Source organism: Equus przewalskii, chromosome 23, assembly GCF_037783145.1.
Source record: "Equus przewalskii isolate Varuska chromosome 23, EquPr2, whole genome shotgun sequence".
NCBI lineage: Eukaryota > Metazoa > Chordata > Mammalia > Perissodactyla > Equidae > Equus > Equus przewalskii.
This window is the reverse complement of record NC_091853.1, coordinates 13,376,153-13,394,626: the sequence shown is the minus strand read 5'-3', so window position 1 is coordinate 13,394,626 and position 18,474 is coordinate 13,376,153. Positions and strand designations below refer to the sequence as shown.

Below are 18,474 nucleotides of genomic sequence, written 5' to 3'. Positions count from 1 at the left end.
CAGTCTAACTCAATATTTGAAAAGCAATTAATATAATACACCCTATTAATAAAGGAGAAAACATGATCACATCAATACATGCAGAAAAATCATTTAATAAAATTCATAGCCACACGCACATGATAAAACCTTTCGGCAGGATAACAAAGATGTTCTCTCTCATGACTCCTGTTCAACATCATATCTGAAATCCTAGCCAGTGTAATAAGAAGTCAGGAAGAAAGATAAAGATGTACAGATTAGTGAGGAAGAAATAAAACTGCCCTAATTAGCAGACAACATTATTGTCTACGTAGAAAACCCTAAAGAAATCTACAAAATACCTCAAAGGACTGAAAAGTAAGCTTAGTTAGTTCACAGGATACAAGGTGACAACACAAGAATCAATTTCTACATACTAGCAATGAAAATAGGGAAAGTGAAATAAAAAGATGTCATTTATAAGTGCTCCCAAAATAAATGAAATACTTAGGTATAACGCTAACAAAACATGTTCTGTATACTGAAAATTTTAACACCATAATGAAGGAATAAAAGATAATCTAAATAAATTAGATATACTGTGTTCACAGATTAAAGACATTAATTCTCCTCAAGTTTATCTATAGACTTAATGCAATTCCAACCAAAATCCTATAGATAAGTTGATTCTAAAACTTGAAAGGAAAAGGAACTAGAATATTAGAAACAATTTTGCAAAAGAAGAATCAAGTAGGAGGAATCATACTACGTGATTTTAAGAGGTATTATAAATCCACGCTAATCAACACAGCGTGGTACTGGTGAAGGGACAGACACATAGATCAACGGAGCAGAACAGGGTCTAGAAACAGACTCACAAATACAGACAACTGATTTTGGTAAGTCTGCAAAGACAGTTCAATGGAGAAAGCATAGTCTTCTCAACACGTGGTGCTAGAACAATTGGACATCCATATGCAACAAAATGAACCTTGATCTAAACCTCACATCTTCTACTAAAATTAATTCAAGATGTCTTGACATTGAAAACACTGTACATGAAAGAAAAAAACTGATAAACTGGACTTTCTCCGAATTAAAAACTTTTGCTGTATGAAAGACACTATTAAGAGAATGAAAGACAAGCTACAAGTGGGATAATACATTTGAAAATCACGTATCTGACAAAGGACCAGTATCCAGAATACACAGAGAACTCTCAAAACTCAACGTAAGAAAACAAAAACCCAATCAATCAAAAAATGGGCAAAAGACTTGAACAGACATTTCACCTAGAAGTATGTATGGACAGCAAGTAAGCACATGAAAAGATATTCAAAATCATAGCCATTAGGGAAATGCAGAGTAAAGCTACAGTGATACCACTACACACCTGTTAGAATGGCTAAAAATAAGAATTACTGACAAGCCCAAGTGCTTTTTAAGATATGGAGCAACAGGAACTTGCACATTGCTGGTGGGAAAGCAAAATGCTACAGCCAGTCCACAGAACAGTGGGACATATACTTACCACATCACCCAGTAATCCTATTCCTGATTATGTTTATATGAAACCCTGCATAAGCACATTTACAGAAGCCCTATTCAAATTACCAAAACCTGGCAACAACCCAAATGTCCTCCCACGGGTGAATGGATATATAAACTGTGGTATAGCCATACGACAGAACGCTACTCATCATCAAAAGAAACGAACTACTGATACGTGCAGCAATCTGGATAAATCTCAAAAATTTATATTGAATGAAAGAAGCCAGTCTCAAAAAGCTACATACCATATGATTCCACTTACATGACTGTCCTAAAAATGGTAAAATTATGGTGACAGAAAACAGATCAATGATTGCTGGGGTTAGGGATTTGGGGAGATGGTGATTATGAAACGGTAGCACCAAGGAGTTTTTTTTTCAGGTAATGGAACCATTCTTCATCTTATGGTGGTGGTCACACAAATGGTGTATGGTCACACAAATCTATACACGTACTAAAATTGATAGGATGGTATTCCAAAAAGAAAGTCAATTTTACTGTATGTTGATTTAAAAAACGATTAACACCAGAGAAAATAAAAGTTATGAAGGAAAGGAGAAGTTGCCATAACATACTACTTGACTGTGAATAGCATTTACAGAGTCCTAATAACGTAAATATTGAATGGTACTCTAATAGAAAGTTTGATAGAACTATATTAGTAAGATGGTGGAAGGGGACAGAAAGGGTATGTTTGTGTATGGTGAGGGTGAAGGGATGAAAGAACCAACCCTCCTCCTTCACAGTGGGAAAACCATGCAAACTTAAAACTGAAAAATCAGAAAATAACAACATAAGCATGTTATGTAATGAAAGAAACAGAGGTAAATTCCAAAAGCAGCAGCTAAAAGAGATGAAAATGGTTGTTCTGTGAAACAGGAAATGTAGGGGAAGGGGTTATGGGGGACTATAACCTATATGAACATAAACATTTGATTAAGACAAAAATAAGAGGGACAGCTCCACGGCCGAGTGATTAAGTTTGTGCACTCCACTTCGGCGTCCCAGGGTTCCCTGGTTTGGATCCTGGGTGCAGACCTACAGACTGCTCATCAAGCCATGCTGCGGCAGCATCCCATACAGAAGAACTGGAATGATCTACAAGTAGGATAGACAACTACGTACTGGGGCTTTGGGGAATTAAAAAAAAGAGGAAGATTGGCAATAGATGTTAGCTCAGGGCCAACCTTCCTCAGCAAAAAAAATAAATAAAATAAAATAAAATATATTCTCCAAAAAAGTTGTCAACATTTTTCCTGATGGGTTTTCCTAGTATTGTTTCTCAATACTAGTTTCTAATCACCGCATAATTCTTGAAGACTACCCAAAGATGCGGGATAGTAACAACACATCAAAGCCAGTTAATGCCTTTTCATTTTTGTGATCAAAGCCATGTTGCTTCAACTTTGGTCTCGGTGACCGCTAAAGAGGGAATTTGTAATTCATCTGTGGGGGGTGCTCTGACAGTACTGAAAGCAGCAGGGTTAAGAGCTATTTTATTCTAGTCCCCTTCACTTATGAAGTAATTATACTAATTACATTTTCAAAAAACTGTCTTTCTGGGGTTGGCCCCTTGGTATAGTGGTTAAGTTTGGCGTGTTCCACCTCAGCAGCCCTGGTTCGCAGGTTTGGATCCTGGGTGCAGACCTACACCACTCATGAGCCATCCTGCAGCCACGACCCACATATAAAGTGGAGGAAGACTGGCTCAGGGCTAATCTTCCTCAAGCAAAAATGAGGAAGATTGGCAACAGAGGGTAGCTCACGGCTAATCTCACTCAGCAAAAAAAACCCCAAAAAACAAACTATCTTCCCTTCTCCTACCTCATTTTCTTCCTTTGGATCCTTTAACCTGGGGATGCACCACTTTGGATCTTCTTCACAGCTCTTATCTTGGGTTTTCAAAGAACTGAATTCAGAATCCTTTGGCTCCTTTGACTCAGATTTAAGGCGACTGAAAGCCTTCTCATCCTTAATATCTTGCTAATAGATATGAAAAAAGAAATTATTTTATTTTCTGTACTAATGCTGTTTCCAAAATCTATGTGTCTATCAACTCTGGGGGGGAATTTTTTGCTATGGTTCATACAAATGCTACATTATTTTCTAACTCTGTCCATGACCCTAGGTCTTCCCATCCTGCTAAACCAGTTCAAGCTGACAAACACTTATTGAGCACATAGTACAAAAGGTGTAGCTCTGTGGATATAAGCAGGAATCCTTTAGAGGTCCCACCTCTAAAGGAACGCAGAATATAGAAGACACACAATCAGAGAACCACAGCACAACCTTCCATGTCGAGCCAGCAGAGAGAGATGATGAAAATAGTACCGGGGGAGGAGGATGTCGAGAAGACACAGTGAAGGAGATAACACACACTAGCTGTTGGGATGCTTAAAAGAAAAGGAATTACAGGGAGCCAGGTGTACAGATGTAGGTGTATGCGTGTGCAGCATACGGGAGTCTTGATACGTTAAAATATAGGCTGGAGTGGAATAGGGGAGTTTTAAGTCATCTCTTTTGCAGAAAAGCTTGCCTTATTTCATTCTCTGGACTGAACTATGATTGTCTGAAGACATCAACAGAATAATGATAGGATATTTAAAAATTTTTAAGGTTGAATTCAAGAACCAGGCAATATAACTGTTCTAGTCAAATAATAACTAAGAAAAATTCAGGCTTCAGAGAGAGTTACAGGCCAAACAAGCTCAATTAATTTTAATGTAAACCAGAAATCTAAAATCCTTATGTTGTTTTAAACATGCAGCAGTAAACACTCAAACCTATTTTTCAGAGCAGGTTAATCTCCCACTAGTCAAAATGGCTTTCCTTTTTATCTTTTCTAGTAATTAGTATATGTGTACGAAAGAAGTAAGGTCATCTCTATAATTTTATTTTCACAGTCAGATATAGAAAACATACTTAAAACGAGATTTTCATATTTTATTCAAAGGAAATAAAAAGCCTTGCTCTGTCCAAAAAAACACATTTTTGGCTCTCAAACTCAACACATCCTATATTCTTAGCCTAGTACTTGTGGTCATGAAGAATGTAAGACTCAGAAGACATGTCTATTTGTTCATTTGTTGAAAAATCATTTAAGTTCTTACTATGTGCTTCACTTTACTCATATTTAAAATGGGGATAAGAAACTACCAACCTGGTCAAGTGCTTGTGAAGATTAAACTAACTAGCACATGTGAGCACTTAGAACAGTACCTGCCATGTAGTGCAAGTTCGGTAACTGTTGCTGTTGTCGATATTTTTTTATTACTACTACTGTGGGCTGGAATAATATATAATAAAAAAATTATTATTGTTATTACTGTGGGTGGGAGTTGTCAAAAGGTTTAGAGAGAAAGCAAGAAGTGAGAACAGCTGAAGAAGAACCTGAGCGCAGAGGGCAGATGAAGAGCGTCTGGACAGGCGCAGGTGAAGGCACGGCCGCACCAGGGGAGCAGGGGAACCGACTGTCGGAGGGAACCTCACAGGGAGAAGTGGGACTGAAGCAAAGGGGTAAACCAGCAAACAACGCGAGACGAGGGAACTGGGAAGATCACTGCGTAAAGTTTCCAAACTTTCGTGGGTTTGGAAAGCCTCAGTTTCCTTATCTATAAAATAAGGACAATTATAGTCACTATGTTACAAGGATTTTATGAAGATTAAATAACGTATCATATTTAAAGTGTTTGGCATATAGTAAGTACTCCCTAAATGTTAACAATTATAAAAACATTTGTAAAAACCTCTTACCAGGGTATACAGTTCACTCTCTTTTGACTGTGGACTTATCTCTCGGTCTTCATGAAAATAGTGCTGCTGGGAAAGATAACCCAGGTCTGTCAAGCCCACGTCCTCCGGCCCCGCGCTGGACTCAGTGTATAAAGCTAAAGGGTTGAGTTCTCTGAAACCCTAGGATTAAAAAGAGAAGGAAGGGTTTAATTACTCGGAGGAAAAGTGAAACAGTCAGCACTTCATAATTTTCAAATGTTGTGGAAATGTATTATCTTCTAAAATTTTTTCTATATTGATGATATTCGATATTGTTTTTCCTAGTCACAAAAATTATCTACATCAATATTAACGGTGATGTAGACATTGCTATCAATAATTACAAAATAAGAACATGTTCTTCTCTAAGACCTCAGAGAATTAAATACTTTGGGGTGAGACAGAATCCTCAATCAATTATTTAAAATAAAAATATTCACATTCTAAAGGACACCAAGCCAAATGTAGTTTTCTGTGGTCTCCTGAAAATTAAGAGAATGCTCTGCATTAAGAAGGTGGGAATCTCACAGATGTCTCTAAGATTAAACAATAAATCAAATAACCTTCTGTATTAAATTCGGTTATACCTTGAAGTGTTGAGATTCAATGAAATACGTTACAAAATACATCCAGAGAGCTCTACCTTAGAAGGGACATTTTCCCGGCACACGATAGCATGGCCCTCTAGCCTCAAGACATGATGGAAATAGACGTCTTCGTTTGAGGATGTATCACACAGAAAAATGTTGAGGATTCCGTCTACATATTCATCCACTACCCCCACTAATGGCTTCAAGCCACACAACTTCTGGAACTGCAAAACAGCTCTCGATGTCCAATGTTCCTGAAATATAACCAAGATACGGATTCAGATGAGAAATTCAAACCATATACAAAAATGAATTCCTAATGAACTAGAGAGTGTGGTGTAAAAATAAAACTGTAAAAGTACTAGAATAACACATTGGAAGATGCTTACAATTTGGGGATGAGAAAGTCAGAATAAAGGAAAAATGATAAAAAATGTGATTATAGAAAAAATTTTTTTTATTTATGTGGTGAAAAACTTTCATTTTCAGAAATCGTTCAGTTAGATTATTGGACCAACCTTCCCACAGAAACAACTAAAATTTCTAGATAAAATATTTCCACAAAAAGTATCAAAGAACTAACAAGAGAATAACAAATTATCAGGCCAGAATTAAAAGCAAGAGTTCCCACTACTTTTGCCTTAATGTATCTGTCAATCCAGGCAAATGCGAACTTTGGTTTCGGTGGCTTCACAGGTCAATGGAGACAGAAATCAAAGCCACTATCCACCCACGGTAGGGGGAGAGGAGCACTTTTCTTCATTAAGTCGAGTCCCTGTAGGGCTACACGTTCAGGAGAAGGGGAGAAAGAAAGGAACCAGCCCTCGTATGGATCTGCAGCTCAATTTCACATCACCTGGGTGGTACACAAACCCTCAGGTTGTGCAGTTAAATTAACATGGTTCCAGACTGGTAGTATTCCTAGGTACCTGGCAGAAGCGAACGTAAATCTCTCTAGAGGTAGGCAATCTCAGCCTATATTATTCAACCATTCTTATAAATAATTTTTACAAAGAGAGTGAGCAGTACGTAGGCAAAGATAAAAAGCATACAAAGAGGGGCCCGCCTGGTGGCGCAGCGGTTAAGTGCGCATGTTCTGCTGTGGCGGCCTGGGATTCACTGGTTTGGATCCCGGGTGCGGACATGGCACCACTTGGCAAAAGCCATGCTGTGGTAGGTGCCCCACATATAAAGTAGAGGAAGATGGGCATGCATGTTAGTTCAGGGCCAGTCTTCCTCAGCAAAAAGAGGATTGGCAGCAGTAAGCTCAGGGCTAATCTTCCTCAAAAAAAAAGAAAAGAAAAAAAATCTCTTCAAAGTAGGAGATGCAAGGTGAGAAAAAGAATAGGCAAGCCAATAATTTTTCCCTGGGGCCACTGGGTTCTCCCCAGAGCCTGCCAAGTTTAGCTGTCATCTAGGGACCTGGGCAGACTGAACACACTGACTTTGGAACTCCCCCATTCCGTGGCTCCCTCCCTTCAAGTATTTCCCCCTAACTTCTGGTTGTTCTGGCAATCCCAAAAAATATCCTCTAACTCTTCAAGTCAGCAAGGCTGTAGACTGGGGAGCGACCTCGGGAAAGAAGCTGAAAAATCCCTGATTTTCCCGACTGCAGTTTGACTTCCAAAGGAGACCTTTGCTTTTCTCCTGCTTTGGATTTTGTCTAAGAGAGTATTAGTCCACTATGCTACTCTATTGCTAATCTGCCATTATCAAATGCATTAACTACTTTTTTGTTTTTTTGCCAAGGAAGCTTTCACCCTGAGCTAACATCTGTTGCCAATATTCCACTTTTTGTATGTGAATGGCCGCCACAGCATGGCCACGGATGAGTGTTGTAGCTCCGTGCCCAAGAACCGAACCTGGGCCACCAAAGTGGAGTGTGCTGAACTTAACCACTAGGCCACCAGGGCTGGCCCTACATTAACTATTTTTGAAACCAGAAAAAAGACATAGAAAAAAAGTGAGATACAGTCATTCAGTTAGAAACATGTACTCAGCACCTACCATGCACAAGCATTGATGTAGGCACTGGAGATACGGCGGTGAACGAGACAGACAATGTCCCTGATCTCAGCAGCTCACACTGCTGTATGAGAACAAATAATCAAGATAATACCAGATAGTGTTATGAAGATAAAACAAAGTGACAAGGAACGACTGAAGTGGACAGGACCACTTTAAGTTGGCTGGTCAAGGAAGTCCTTCTTGGGGAAATAACACTTGGGCTTAAATCTGAATGACAAGGAGTCAACCATGAGAATTCTTTGAATAAGCTATTCTAGTGATCACAGTGGGCAAAAGCCCTAAGGCAGAGGCAGTTTAGGAAGGAAACAGGAAAACACAACAAAGAGAACCAAAACTGGAAGCCATCTGGCTGACTTGAGAATAATGCACATAGGCTACAAGTGGGTCACAAAGCCAGCCCCGAGCTGCCTGAGGGAAGGGGTAAAAGGAAAACTACTTGGGGCTAAAATGCACTCTAGAAAACAATCCTGAATACTGACTTGCACAAAAACCATACTTTGCACACATTGTTTATAATTCTCAAAAGCCAGAAGCAGACTGAATGTCTACCGATAAAGGGATACGCAGGCTACGACGTCTATTTACCCAACAGATTACTATCAATCTATTAAAATTGAGAACTATAATAATGTATAAATGTATTTATGCTATAATGCTGAGTGAAAAAGCAGAACACAAAATAATGATTACTATTTTATACAACCCTGAAAACCCTACAAGAGCCCTTACCCCCAATATCCAATAAACTAAACTGAAAGAAACACATCAAATTTCTGAATTGAACACATTTGAGTAGTGGAACTATAGGTAACATTTTTATCGTGTTTTCCAGATAAAAAAAAATTTTAAAGGAATAATCCATGCATATGTAAGCAACTGATAAGTTATTTAGGTTCAGCAGACAAATACGGTACAATTAATGTGTATAATTAAGAGTTGCGAGGGAAAAACATAAAATTAGGTGCATAATTATAACTACACAAACAAATGTTTCTGTATGGATGAAAATGCCTCCTGCTCCACCCCACTCCAATCATCTCCCACACTGATGTCACTAGAGAATTCTTTAAAAAACATATCTGACCGTGGCAGTTCTCTATTTGCCCCCTTTAGTTGCTCCCCAGGAGCTAAAGGACAATGTCCAGATTCCTGAACACAGATATGGATCTCCCCGTTAGATTCCTGCCTATTTCTCTGACATCATTCGCCACGCACCAACTCCAGCTCATTCTGTATCATGTAGCCAAACAGGTCCACTCAAGATTTTTCAAATTTGAGATGTTTAACGCTGCTCTCCCTTTGCCTGGAATGTCTTTCTTCTCTTTTTTGTCCAGGTAGAGTCCTTATCTTCCTTCAAAGTTCCACTCAAACGCCACCTCTATGATGGGGCCTTCCCTGATTGCCCTGAACGGGGATGAGCACTCTTCCTTTTGCAACTCCACCATACACTATAAAAATCTCTGTAGCAAACATGACACAGCACAATTATTTTTGTCTACATGTCCATCTTCCATACTGTGTACAATGATTTCTTTGATGGCTCATTCCATGTTTTATTTTTGTATCCTGAGAACCCAAATTGTTCATGGCATCAAATGTTTGCTGATTAAATGAGAAACAAGCAGAGGCCGGCCCAGTGGCACAGTGGTTAAGGTCGTGTGCTCTGCTTTGGTGACCCAGGGTTCGTGGGTTTGGATCCTGGGGGTGGATCTACGTACCACAGGTCAAGCCATGCTGTGGCAGTGTCCCACATGCAAAGCAGAGGAAGACTGGCACAGATATCAGCTCAGAAACAATCTTCCTCAAGCAAAAAAGAAGAAGACTGACAATAGAAGTTAGCTCAGGGCCAATCTTCCTCACTACAAAAGAATAGAGAAACAGCAAACATACCTCTACTGGTCTCACCCAAGCCAAAGAACAAGGGATAGCCTGAGCTGGAAGCTTTGTGTAGCAGCACCTGCAACAGATAATCAAATACATGAATATTTAACCACACTTTAAAACTGCATTTTATGGAATCTCTAATCCATTTCTTGATTCTAGCTATCCATGCCATTCTGGAGTGTTCTATTCATGCATTTTTAGATTAATATCTTACACTTTAAAGCAATCTAAGAAATAAAATTGTAAAACATAATAGTCTTTGAAAACCATGCAACTAAAATATAGGTAGGAACGGTTCAACCCTCCTGCTGTATAAATGTGACTCTTAGCTTGACACAAGAATCATTTCCTTAACAAGAGACTGAAATTTAGTCCATGGCCCATTCAGATTCACAGTCATGTGAAAGAAGACACGAGAGAGTCTAATCAAACTGTGAACCTAAACAACCATTTGCTAAGCATGCACTAAGAAGAAAGAGGGACGGAAGGGAGGGAAGGACGGAGAGAGGAAGGCAAGAGGAAAAGAAGAGCGATCCTAACGCCACAGAGCTTCAGCATTGTGATTCAGAACTTAAGCTGTCCTTGTTAAACGTGTTAACTCACTTGAGGAACCTCAGGGCAGACTTCTGAACAGTTCCGATGTTTCCAAAGTCTGGGTAGAACACTTCGACTTCCTGTTTCCCCAGGACTCGATGGATAATGACCCGATACCACCACTTATCCTCAGAAATCTTTACACAACAGAGATGTCCTGGTTGGATAAAATATTCTGGCATGGCATATCGATCAGAAACCAGCTGATTAGAATAACAGCGCCTGTGGAATTCCATAACACAGAAACCCATAGGGGAAGAAAAAGTCAAAGATGATTTTTATTGATGTATCAAGAGCAGCAAAATCTTGGCAAAAAGCAAAGATAACATCCCCACTTTTTCTGATTTATTAAGGCTTATTAATACCAATTAATTTTATTTTCCTTTTTCTTATCCAAATCCTTTCTCCTCACCAACAAACTTCTTCAAATAGAAACTTACACACTCATTTTATCCCATGTTCTCTGCTGAACAGAATGTAATCCAACTTCACTCCCCAGCACTTCCTAAAATGGACGTTTTTAGGACATCAATCGCCAGTTAATTCCCAAATCCAATAGCCCTTCTCCTCAGCTTTCAACACACTTGCTCTGTGCTGCATGATCCCGATCTAGCCCTCTTCCAAACTCTCTCCTACTTAATTTCCAGACACTATTTTCTCCTACTTCTCCCGTGTCAAGAACTATTCCTTTGTTGGCTCTGCAACTGCTTTAACAGCTTAGTTTCTCTGGGGTCTTACCTTTCGGACATATAATAAGAGCTCAGGCTTTGCAACCAGTAACCTGGGTTCACATCCTGACTCGAGAGTTTACTAGCTGTGTGGCTTTGTCTTTCTCTGCTTCAGTTTACTTGGTGAAGATGGGGATGATGATGATAAAATCTTAGTTAAATAATATGAATGTTTAGCAGAGTCCAAAAATAGTAAGCACTCAAATATTAATCATTTATCATTATTCTTGCTGTAGAGCATCTCATCAATTTTCATGTGTTATACGACTACTGATAAAGTGATGATTCTCCATCTCTCTTTAGACCCTGCATCTCTCTGAGCTTTAAAACTTTATTTCCAACTATATGGAAAAGATGTTAGTTGTCCCCTAACTTCCATTCTCCTCTCTTTTTCCTCTAGTAATAGAATCCCCAATTTTAACTGAGTAGACGGCCATTCCGATTTCCCAGGCTCCCTTGCATCTAGATCTGGCTATGTGAACACTAAGTTCTACTAGTAGGATGTGAGAAAAAACAAAGCATGTATGCTTAAGATGGTAAATTTTATCTGTCTTTTACCACAATTAAAAAAAGTAAAGTGTGAAAATTTCAACTGGTGTCTTTCAAAGAAAAGGGCATGCCTCCAACCCCCCTACCTTCTTCTTTTTCCCCGTCATTCTGGCTGAAATGAGGGCCCAGTGGATGTGGTGGTGAACTATATCCTAGGCCACGTGGATGAGGCTACACATTGTCTGGGGCAGTAAGACAGAAAATACTTGTATCCCTAACACCATGGAGCTACCTTATCAGCCCGTATTGCTTATACATGGACTATTATGGGAAGAAGAAATAAACTTTTATCTTCTTTATGCTACTATGGCGAAGTTACATCTTTGTAATTCTAACTAATATTGTCCATTCAACACTGCCAATTCATTATCTCATGGACATCTTAGAGGCACTATGCATAAACTTCTAACCCCAGTTCAAACCTACCCAATCTCTAAGGTCAACACAATTTTCATACTCTCCTGCTTCTCAACCCCATTCTTGTCACCAAGACCTGACAATTTTACTTCCCTAATTTCTCCTAAATTTATTTCTTCCTTTCCACTCACTCTCTTTCACCAAGACCAGCCTATTAATGGACATTTTCCTCTTCACACCATCCATCGTCCACATTGCAACTGGAGTTATCCTTCTAAAATACGAACTTGTTGATGTCCTTCCTTTCCTAAAGCCTTCAGAGGCTCCACATTGTCTACACAATAAGGCAAAATTCCTTCCCATGGTGTTCATATTCTAACTCTTCCCTAATCTTCCAGTTTCACATCCAGTCACTGTCCCCCCAACCTCACGTGGTAGTGACTTCACTTCCCTATTTTTTCCCAGAGCACGCCGCTCCCTCCTGTGTTAGTGCTGGCTTGGTGCCAGTCAGTGAACCTGCACACACCCGCTCACACCTCCCTGACCGGCAAATTCTTGTTTTAGAGGCCTAACTCAAGTATCTCCTTTGTGAAGCTTTCCTCCACCTTGCCCAGGCAGAACTACTGCCTTGTACAACATCCCACTTATCCCCTACCTATCTTCCTAGCTAATCGTGGTGTTCACAAAGGCAAAGACATGTCTGTCTTCTCCTCGTACCACCAGTGCTTCAACATCCCAACACCAAGCACACAGCAGATACAGTTTTAATAATAATAGCAGCCAACATTTGAGCGAGACTCTATTCTAAGTACTTTAATCTTCACAACTCTGTCACGTAGGTACCATTATTATCTCCACTTTGGAGATGAGAAGACAAGACCTAGAGAAGTAAAGTAGTTAAACTTCAAGGTCACAGAACCAGTAAGTGTGCCTGAAAACGTGCACTAACTCTTATAGACATACTGGAATGGAATATTTGATAATATTTTTAGTAAGTGATTATTATGTGACTTGCATTATGCTAGGGGTTCTTGGGTGGTAGATGAGTATATAACATGGTAAAATTAGAAAAAAACATGAAATGCTTTTGGAGAGATACAAAATAAATAAATTATTCTTATATGTGACAGCAATATAAAAATCAGACGTTGTTCATGAACAAATCTAAAGTGATTGAAAATGTACATATTTTACATAGTGTTTACTAACAAAAGAGCATCATTTTTCAGGAAAGAAAAGGTATTTAGAGCAGTAGTCCCCCAGGCGTAGTTCAGGAACTCCCAGGACACTGATATCCTTTCAAGAAGTCCATAGGATCAAAGTTATTTTGCTATTTTAGTATTCTTATGAAAATAGTTATTTGCCCCTTTCACCGTGTTAACATTTGCATTGATTGTGTAAAAGCAAGGGTGGGTAAAACTCCAGGCACCTTAGCTAAATCAAGCCAGTGGCACCAAGTTTTACTAGTTGTCATTTATTTGTCACTGTCATGCATTCACAGTAAATAAAAAAAGAAAAAAAAAAGCAAATCTCACTTAAGAATGTCCTTGATAAAGGAATAAAAATTACTAAGTTTATTAAGTCCCAACCACTGAGTGACTCTTCTCAATATTCTCTGTGAGAAAAATGAAAGTAACATAAAACACTTCCCAAGCTGTCTTAAGGAAAAGCACTTGTCCATTTGAGTTGTGAACTGAACTAGCAGCTTTTTGTGGAATATTATTTTTACTTGAAAGATGAACTAGACACTATTTTCATGGAACACCATTTTTGCTTGAAAGGACCACTAACAAACTATGTTTATTCAGACTTGGGTAACTCATACACTTTCTCCAAAACGAACTGAGCCTGCCATTGGAAAACATTGATAAAATTCAAAGCTTTCAAGTGACAATTAGAATTTTGGAAATCTTGCATCCACCACCATGAGCTTGACAGCTTCCTAATACTTAATACTTTTCTGATAAGATCAGTGGCGATATTAATGAATGTGATTTTTTAAAAATATATTGTGTGATGAAGTATGTCAACACTTGGAAGCTCTACGTAACTCAGTGAACCAGTATTTTCCAAATGACCAAGGCATGTTTTGAAATCACAGCCGGGGGTCACACAGCCATTCAGGGCCAGTTTCACTGAGTCCACACTTAGGAGGGCCTATGCTTGCTTCAATGCTCTGCTACTGTTGTCTTGAAATTCTTAATTTTTAAACAAGAAGCCTTGCATTTTAATTTTACACCAGAGCCTCCAATTACACAGCCAGTTTTAGATCCATTAAAGTGCAAAGGCAGGGGGCAAGCCCAGGGCCGAGCAGTTAAGTTTGCATGCTGTGCTTCAGCGGCCCAGGGTTTCTCTGGTTCAGATCCTAGGCATGGACCTAGCACCGCTCATCAGGCCGTGCTGAGGCAGCGTCCCACATAGCACAACCAGAAGGACCTACAACTAGAATACGCAACTACGTACTTGGGGGCTTTGGGGAGAAGAAGAAAAAAGAAAGACTGGCAACAGATGTTAGCTCAGGTGCCAATCTTTAAAAAAAAAAAGTGCAAAGGCAGAGCAATGGATTTTAACACAGCAGAGAATGAAAAGTTCAAATTCCACATGGCAACTAATCTTTAAAAACTACCATTTGTCAAGATTTGGTACACTATCAAAGATATTCTTCTGGAAAGGCTATTAAAATACTCCTTCTCTCAGCTACCTATCTGTGCGAGGCCAGATGTTTTCACATACTTCAACCAGAACAACGTATCTCAAGAGATTGAAGACAGAGGGAGATATTAAAACTCAACTTTCTTCCTTGAAGCCAGATATTAGAGATCTGCAAAAATGTGAAACAATGCCACTCTTCTAATTTCCATAAAATAGTTTCTTTTCATAAAAACAGGTTATATTCACACAAATGGACTTATCATTATTTTTAAACTTTCGTGATTTTAATTTCTATATGATAAATATCAATAAACAAAAGCTCTCTTAGGTCCTTAATTTTTAAGAGCCCTGAGACCAAACTGTTTGAGAACTGCTGATTTAGAATGAGATACAGGGAAAATACTTTGAAAAGAACAGATTCCTACCGCATTTCAATCATCATGTCTTCAAGTTTCTCTGATGAATCCCTGCTATAGATTCGGATGTAGAATTGACTAGGAGAGATGACGTACTCCACAAAGACTCCCACGAGGGTACTGGTATCTAACGGTGGCAACCTGCACAGTTTCTTGTCCCGCACAGCATCTGGTGGGATATCATGATTTGCCATTGCCAGGTTGAGCTGTGATTTGCTAATTTCTACTTGCTATAAGTTAAAAAAAGAAATCATAGAAACCACTATAAATCTTTGGGTGACATTTCAAACTCTATGACAATGTATTCAAAGTATATTTCACGAGTCACTTTTATCAGAATCACCCGGGAAATTACAAAAATGAAGATTCTTAGGCTTTAGCCCAGATCTACTGATGCAGAATACCTGGAAGTGGGGCCCACAATTACTCATTTAAAAAAATTCCTTAGGTGATCCTTACCTGTGTTAAAACACGAAAACTCCTGCCTTATGATGTTAAGAATTAAGTGTGCTACACAACTGCCCTATACAAAATTGAAAATATAATACTGCAAATATTCAGGCTGAACTAAGATACTCATCCTACCCAACCCTTCCAACAAAGGTAACTTTAAAGAATGGATTTAATTTCAGATTAGTCTTCCGATCAAAAACAGGGTTTCTCAAACTCTCTCATTCTAAAATATATTATTTTCTTTAGGCTTTCCTACTGTCCTTGAGAAAATATAGCAGGCTCCCCAAACAAAATGTTTTCCTTCCATGAAAGAAGCCACAAATAGAGGGTAGAAGGGAAGAAGAGTAAGCAATTAATTCTTTAATAACAACAAAATAAGTAATAGGAGATGAGGACACAAAAAGGGAGAATTGTGTGTGGAGATGTAATGAAGGAGAAAAAAATAAAAGCACCCCATAACTGAGGATAGGGGCAGCCTGCAGCAGTGGTTGAGGCATACAGCTGAAACACAGCTCCTCTGTTCTTCCCACTAAAGCTCTCGAGGGTTTCAATACTACATTTTGAAAAACATGGACAGAGAATCAGCAATGTCATCTTGAACGAACTGTCAAATCTTCAAAGCCATCTGAAAAATTTAAAATGAGACTTGAGGGAAAGCTAGTTATAGAGAAGACAAAAACCAGAATAAATCCTCATAAGGCGACTTCCAAGAAATCACCTGTCTAGAAATAAGACTTTTCTAAAACACAATTTTGGTTTAAAGAAACATTCACTCAGTTACTTTCCATAATGCTGACTCTCCAATGCTCAAAGTCTTTAAACCTTACTCACCAGCTGTAAAGGCTTTACCACCAGATTAGGCTTCTTGCAAATCTTCTGTTTCTGCTCTTCAAGGTTTTTTGAAGGGCAATCCCATGTAGTCGCCTTGACAGCAGCAGTAGACAGTGAATTTCTAGGGGGACTGGAGACACAAGCTTTGGCCTCTGTTTTCTTATCTGATTGAACCAGACATGAATTTCTAACTGACGAAACAGCTCCATCTGAAATGACCAACAGAGTGTCCTATGTATATATATTAAAATAACTTGTATAACTGTTCCTAAGCACATTCCGTGTGCCAGGCACTGGGCAGATAATGATAAATGAGAGAGAGGAATCTGTCTTTGCAGATCCAGTACGAAGGGATATAAATGAAGTTCCAGATAGGAACAAATCTTTATTTATGTTGTGGGGGGAGAGGGTAAGTCTGGTAAGGTTTCTTAAACTTCGGTGAAAGGTTTTATTTTTCAACATCCTGATTTCGATTCATTTCTCGTTCAACGTTAGCAGTGAACATTCATCACTGCTTAATGTATGTGACTACTTAATATTTCATTATACGTGTCTTAATTTTTAGGGAATTCCCAATAAATCACGTATTTTATTCAAATTTACATGTGTATAATGATTACAAGAGGTTGCCACATTAAAACAGACCCCATATAGATCTAAAATCACGGTGGCTCCTAAAGAAAAACTAATACGTGCACAAAGATGGAGATACAAGAATATTTGTCACTGTATTTTTAATGATAAAAAATGGATAGACTTTACATGTCCATCAATAGGAGACAGGTTAAATGAATTTATAATACAATCACATAAAAGAATTATATGTAGTTAAAAAGGATGAAATAAACTTGTATATGCTGATATGGAAAAATATCCATAATATATGAAGTATAAAAAGCAAGGACTTACACAAAACTATTATATCAATATTGTATAAGAAAATTATACATATGATAAATAACTATATTACATAGAAGAGGTCCAGAAAAAGACCCACTAAAACTATGACTGCTAGTTACCACCTCTGCATTGTTGGAATTGTTTAAACAAGCAAATATTGTGTTTGTAATTTTTTAATAATCCAGCTATGCTTACATATACATCGAAAAAAGTCTGCGGGGGCTGGCCCTGTGGCCGAATGGTTAAGTTCACAGGCTCTGCTTTGGGCGAAACCAGGGTTTCGCCAGTTTGGATCCTGGGTGCAGACACGGCACCGCTCATGCAGACATGCTGAGGCAGCGTCCCACATAGCACAACCAGAAGGACCTACAACTGGAATATACAACTATGTACTGGGGGCCTTTGGGGAAAAGAAGAAAAAAGAAGATTGGCAACAGACGTTAGCCCAGGTGCCACTCTCTAGGGGAAAAAAAAAAGAAAAACATCTGGAAGGCTACATAAAAATTCTAACAGCATTTTTGGGAGGAGTAAAATGTTCAACTGTTCTACTTTCAAACTGTTTTGGGGGAAATGTTCACTTTCAACTTTCTACTTCTCTGTGCTGTTTGAATATTTTAGAATGAACATGAGTTATTTGAATTATCAGAAAAATCAACAAAGATACATTTACATTTTGGAAAAAAAACAGCTGTCCATCATGACCACTTGTAAAAACTTATCAAAATACAAGCACTATATTGCATATGAATCTATAATAATCTCAACATAAATTTCAAAAGAAAAAAAAGTTAAGCCCAAACAAACAAAAATCAAGTTCCCTACAGATGTTAGCTCAAGGCCAATCCTCCTTACAAAAAACAAAACAAAACATCAAGTGCCCTAAATGCAATGCGGTATGCAGGAGTGAATCCACAAACAGAAAAAGAACAACGGTGGGAAAACTGGTCAAATGGGAATGAAATCTGGAATTTAGTTAATAGTAAGGTACCTATGTTAATTTTTTACTTTTGATAGATGTATCATGGTAATGTTAATATTAGGGGAAACTGGCGGAAAGGCACACGGAAACTCCGTAGTATCTTTGAAACTTTTCTATAAAATTCTAAAATTATCCCAAAATAAATAGTGTATTTAAAAAAAATACAAGTACAAGGTCTCAGTGCACACCGATTTATTCTAAATCTCCATGTATTTCTAAAAAGCTTTTGA

At 38.4% G+C, this 18,474-nt stretch overlaps 1 protein-coding gene across 16 annotated transcripts in view; it reads right to left on the bottom strand.

The window, feature by feature from the left end:
• Positions 1-18,474, bottom strand: part of TDRD5 (tudor domain containing 5) — an 82,805-nt gene that overhangs the window by 29,446 nt on the left and 34,885 nt on the right. For 12 of the 16 annotated variants that reach the window (XM_008543525.2, XM_070591704.1, XM_008543545.2 and 9 more), the window contains 7 exons: positions 16,366-16,574; positions 15,091-15,311; positions 10,389-10,601; positions 9,792-9,858; positions 5,927-6,127; positions 5,266-5,424; positions 3,337-3,495 (listed from right to left, as the gene is read on the bottom strand). In XM_008543525.2, coding sequence (XP_008541747.2) covers positions 3,337-3,495; positions 5,266-5,424; positions 5,927-6,127; positions 9,792-9,858; positions 10,389-10,601; positions 15,091-15,311; positions 16,366-16,574 — 1,229 coding nt within the window. The remainder of the gene's footprint in view (positions 1-3,336; positions 3,496-5,265; positions 5,425-5,926; positions 6,128-9,791; positions 9,859-10,388; positions 10,602-15,090; positions 15,312-16,365; positions 16,575-18,474) is intronic. The other 4 variants (XM_070591707.1, XM_070591712.1, XM_070591706.1 and 1 more) reach the window with 1 other exon arrangement.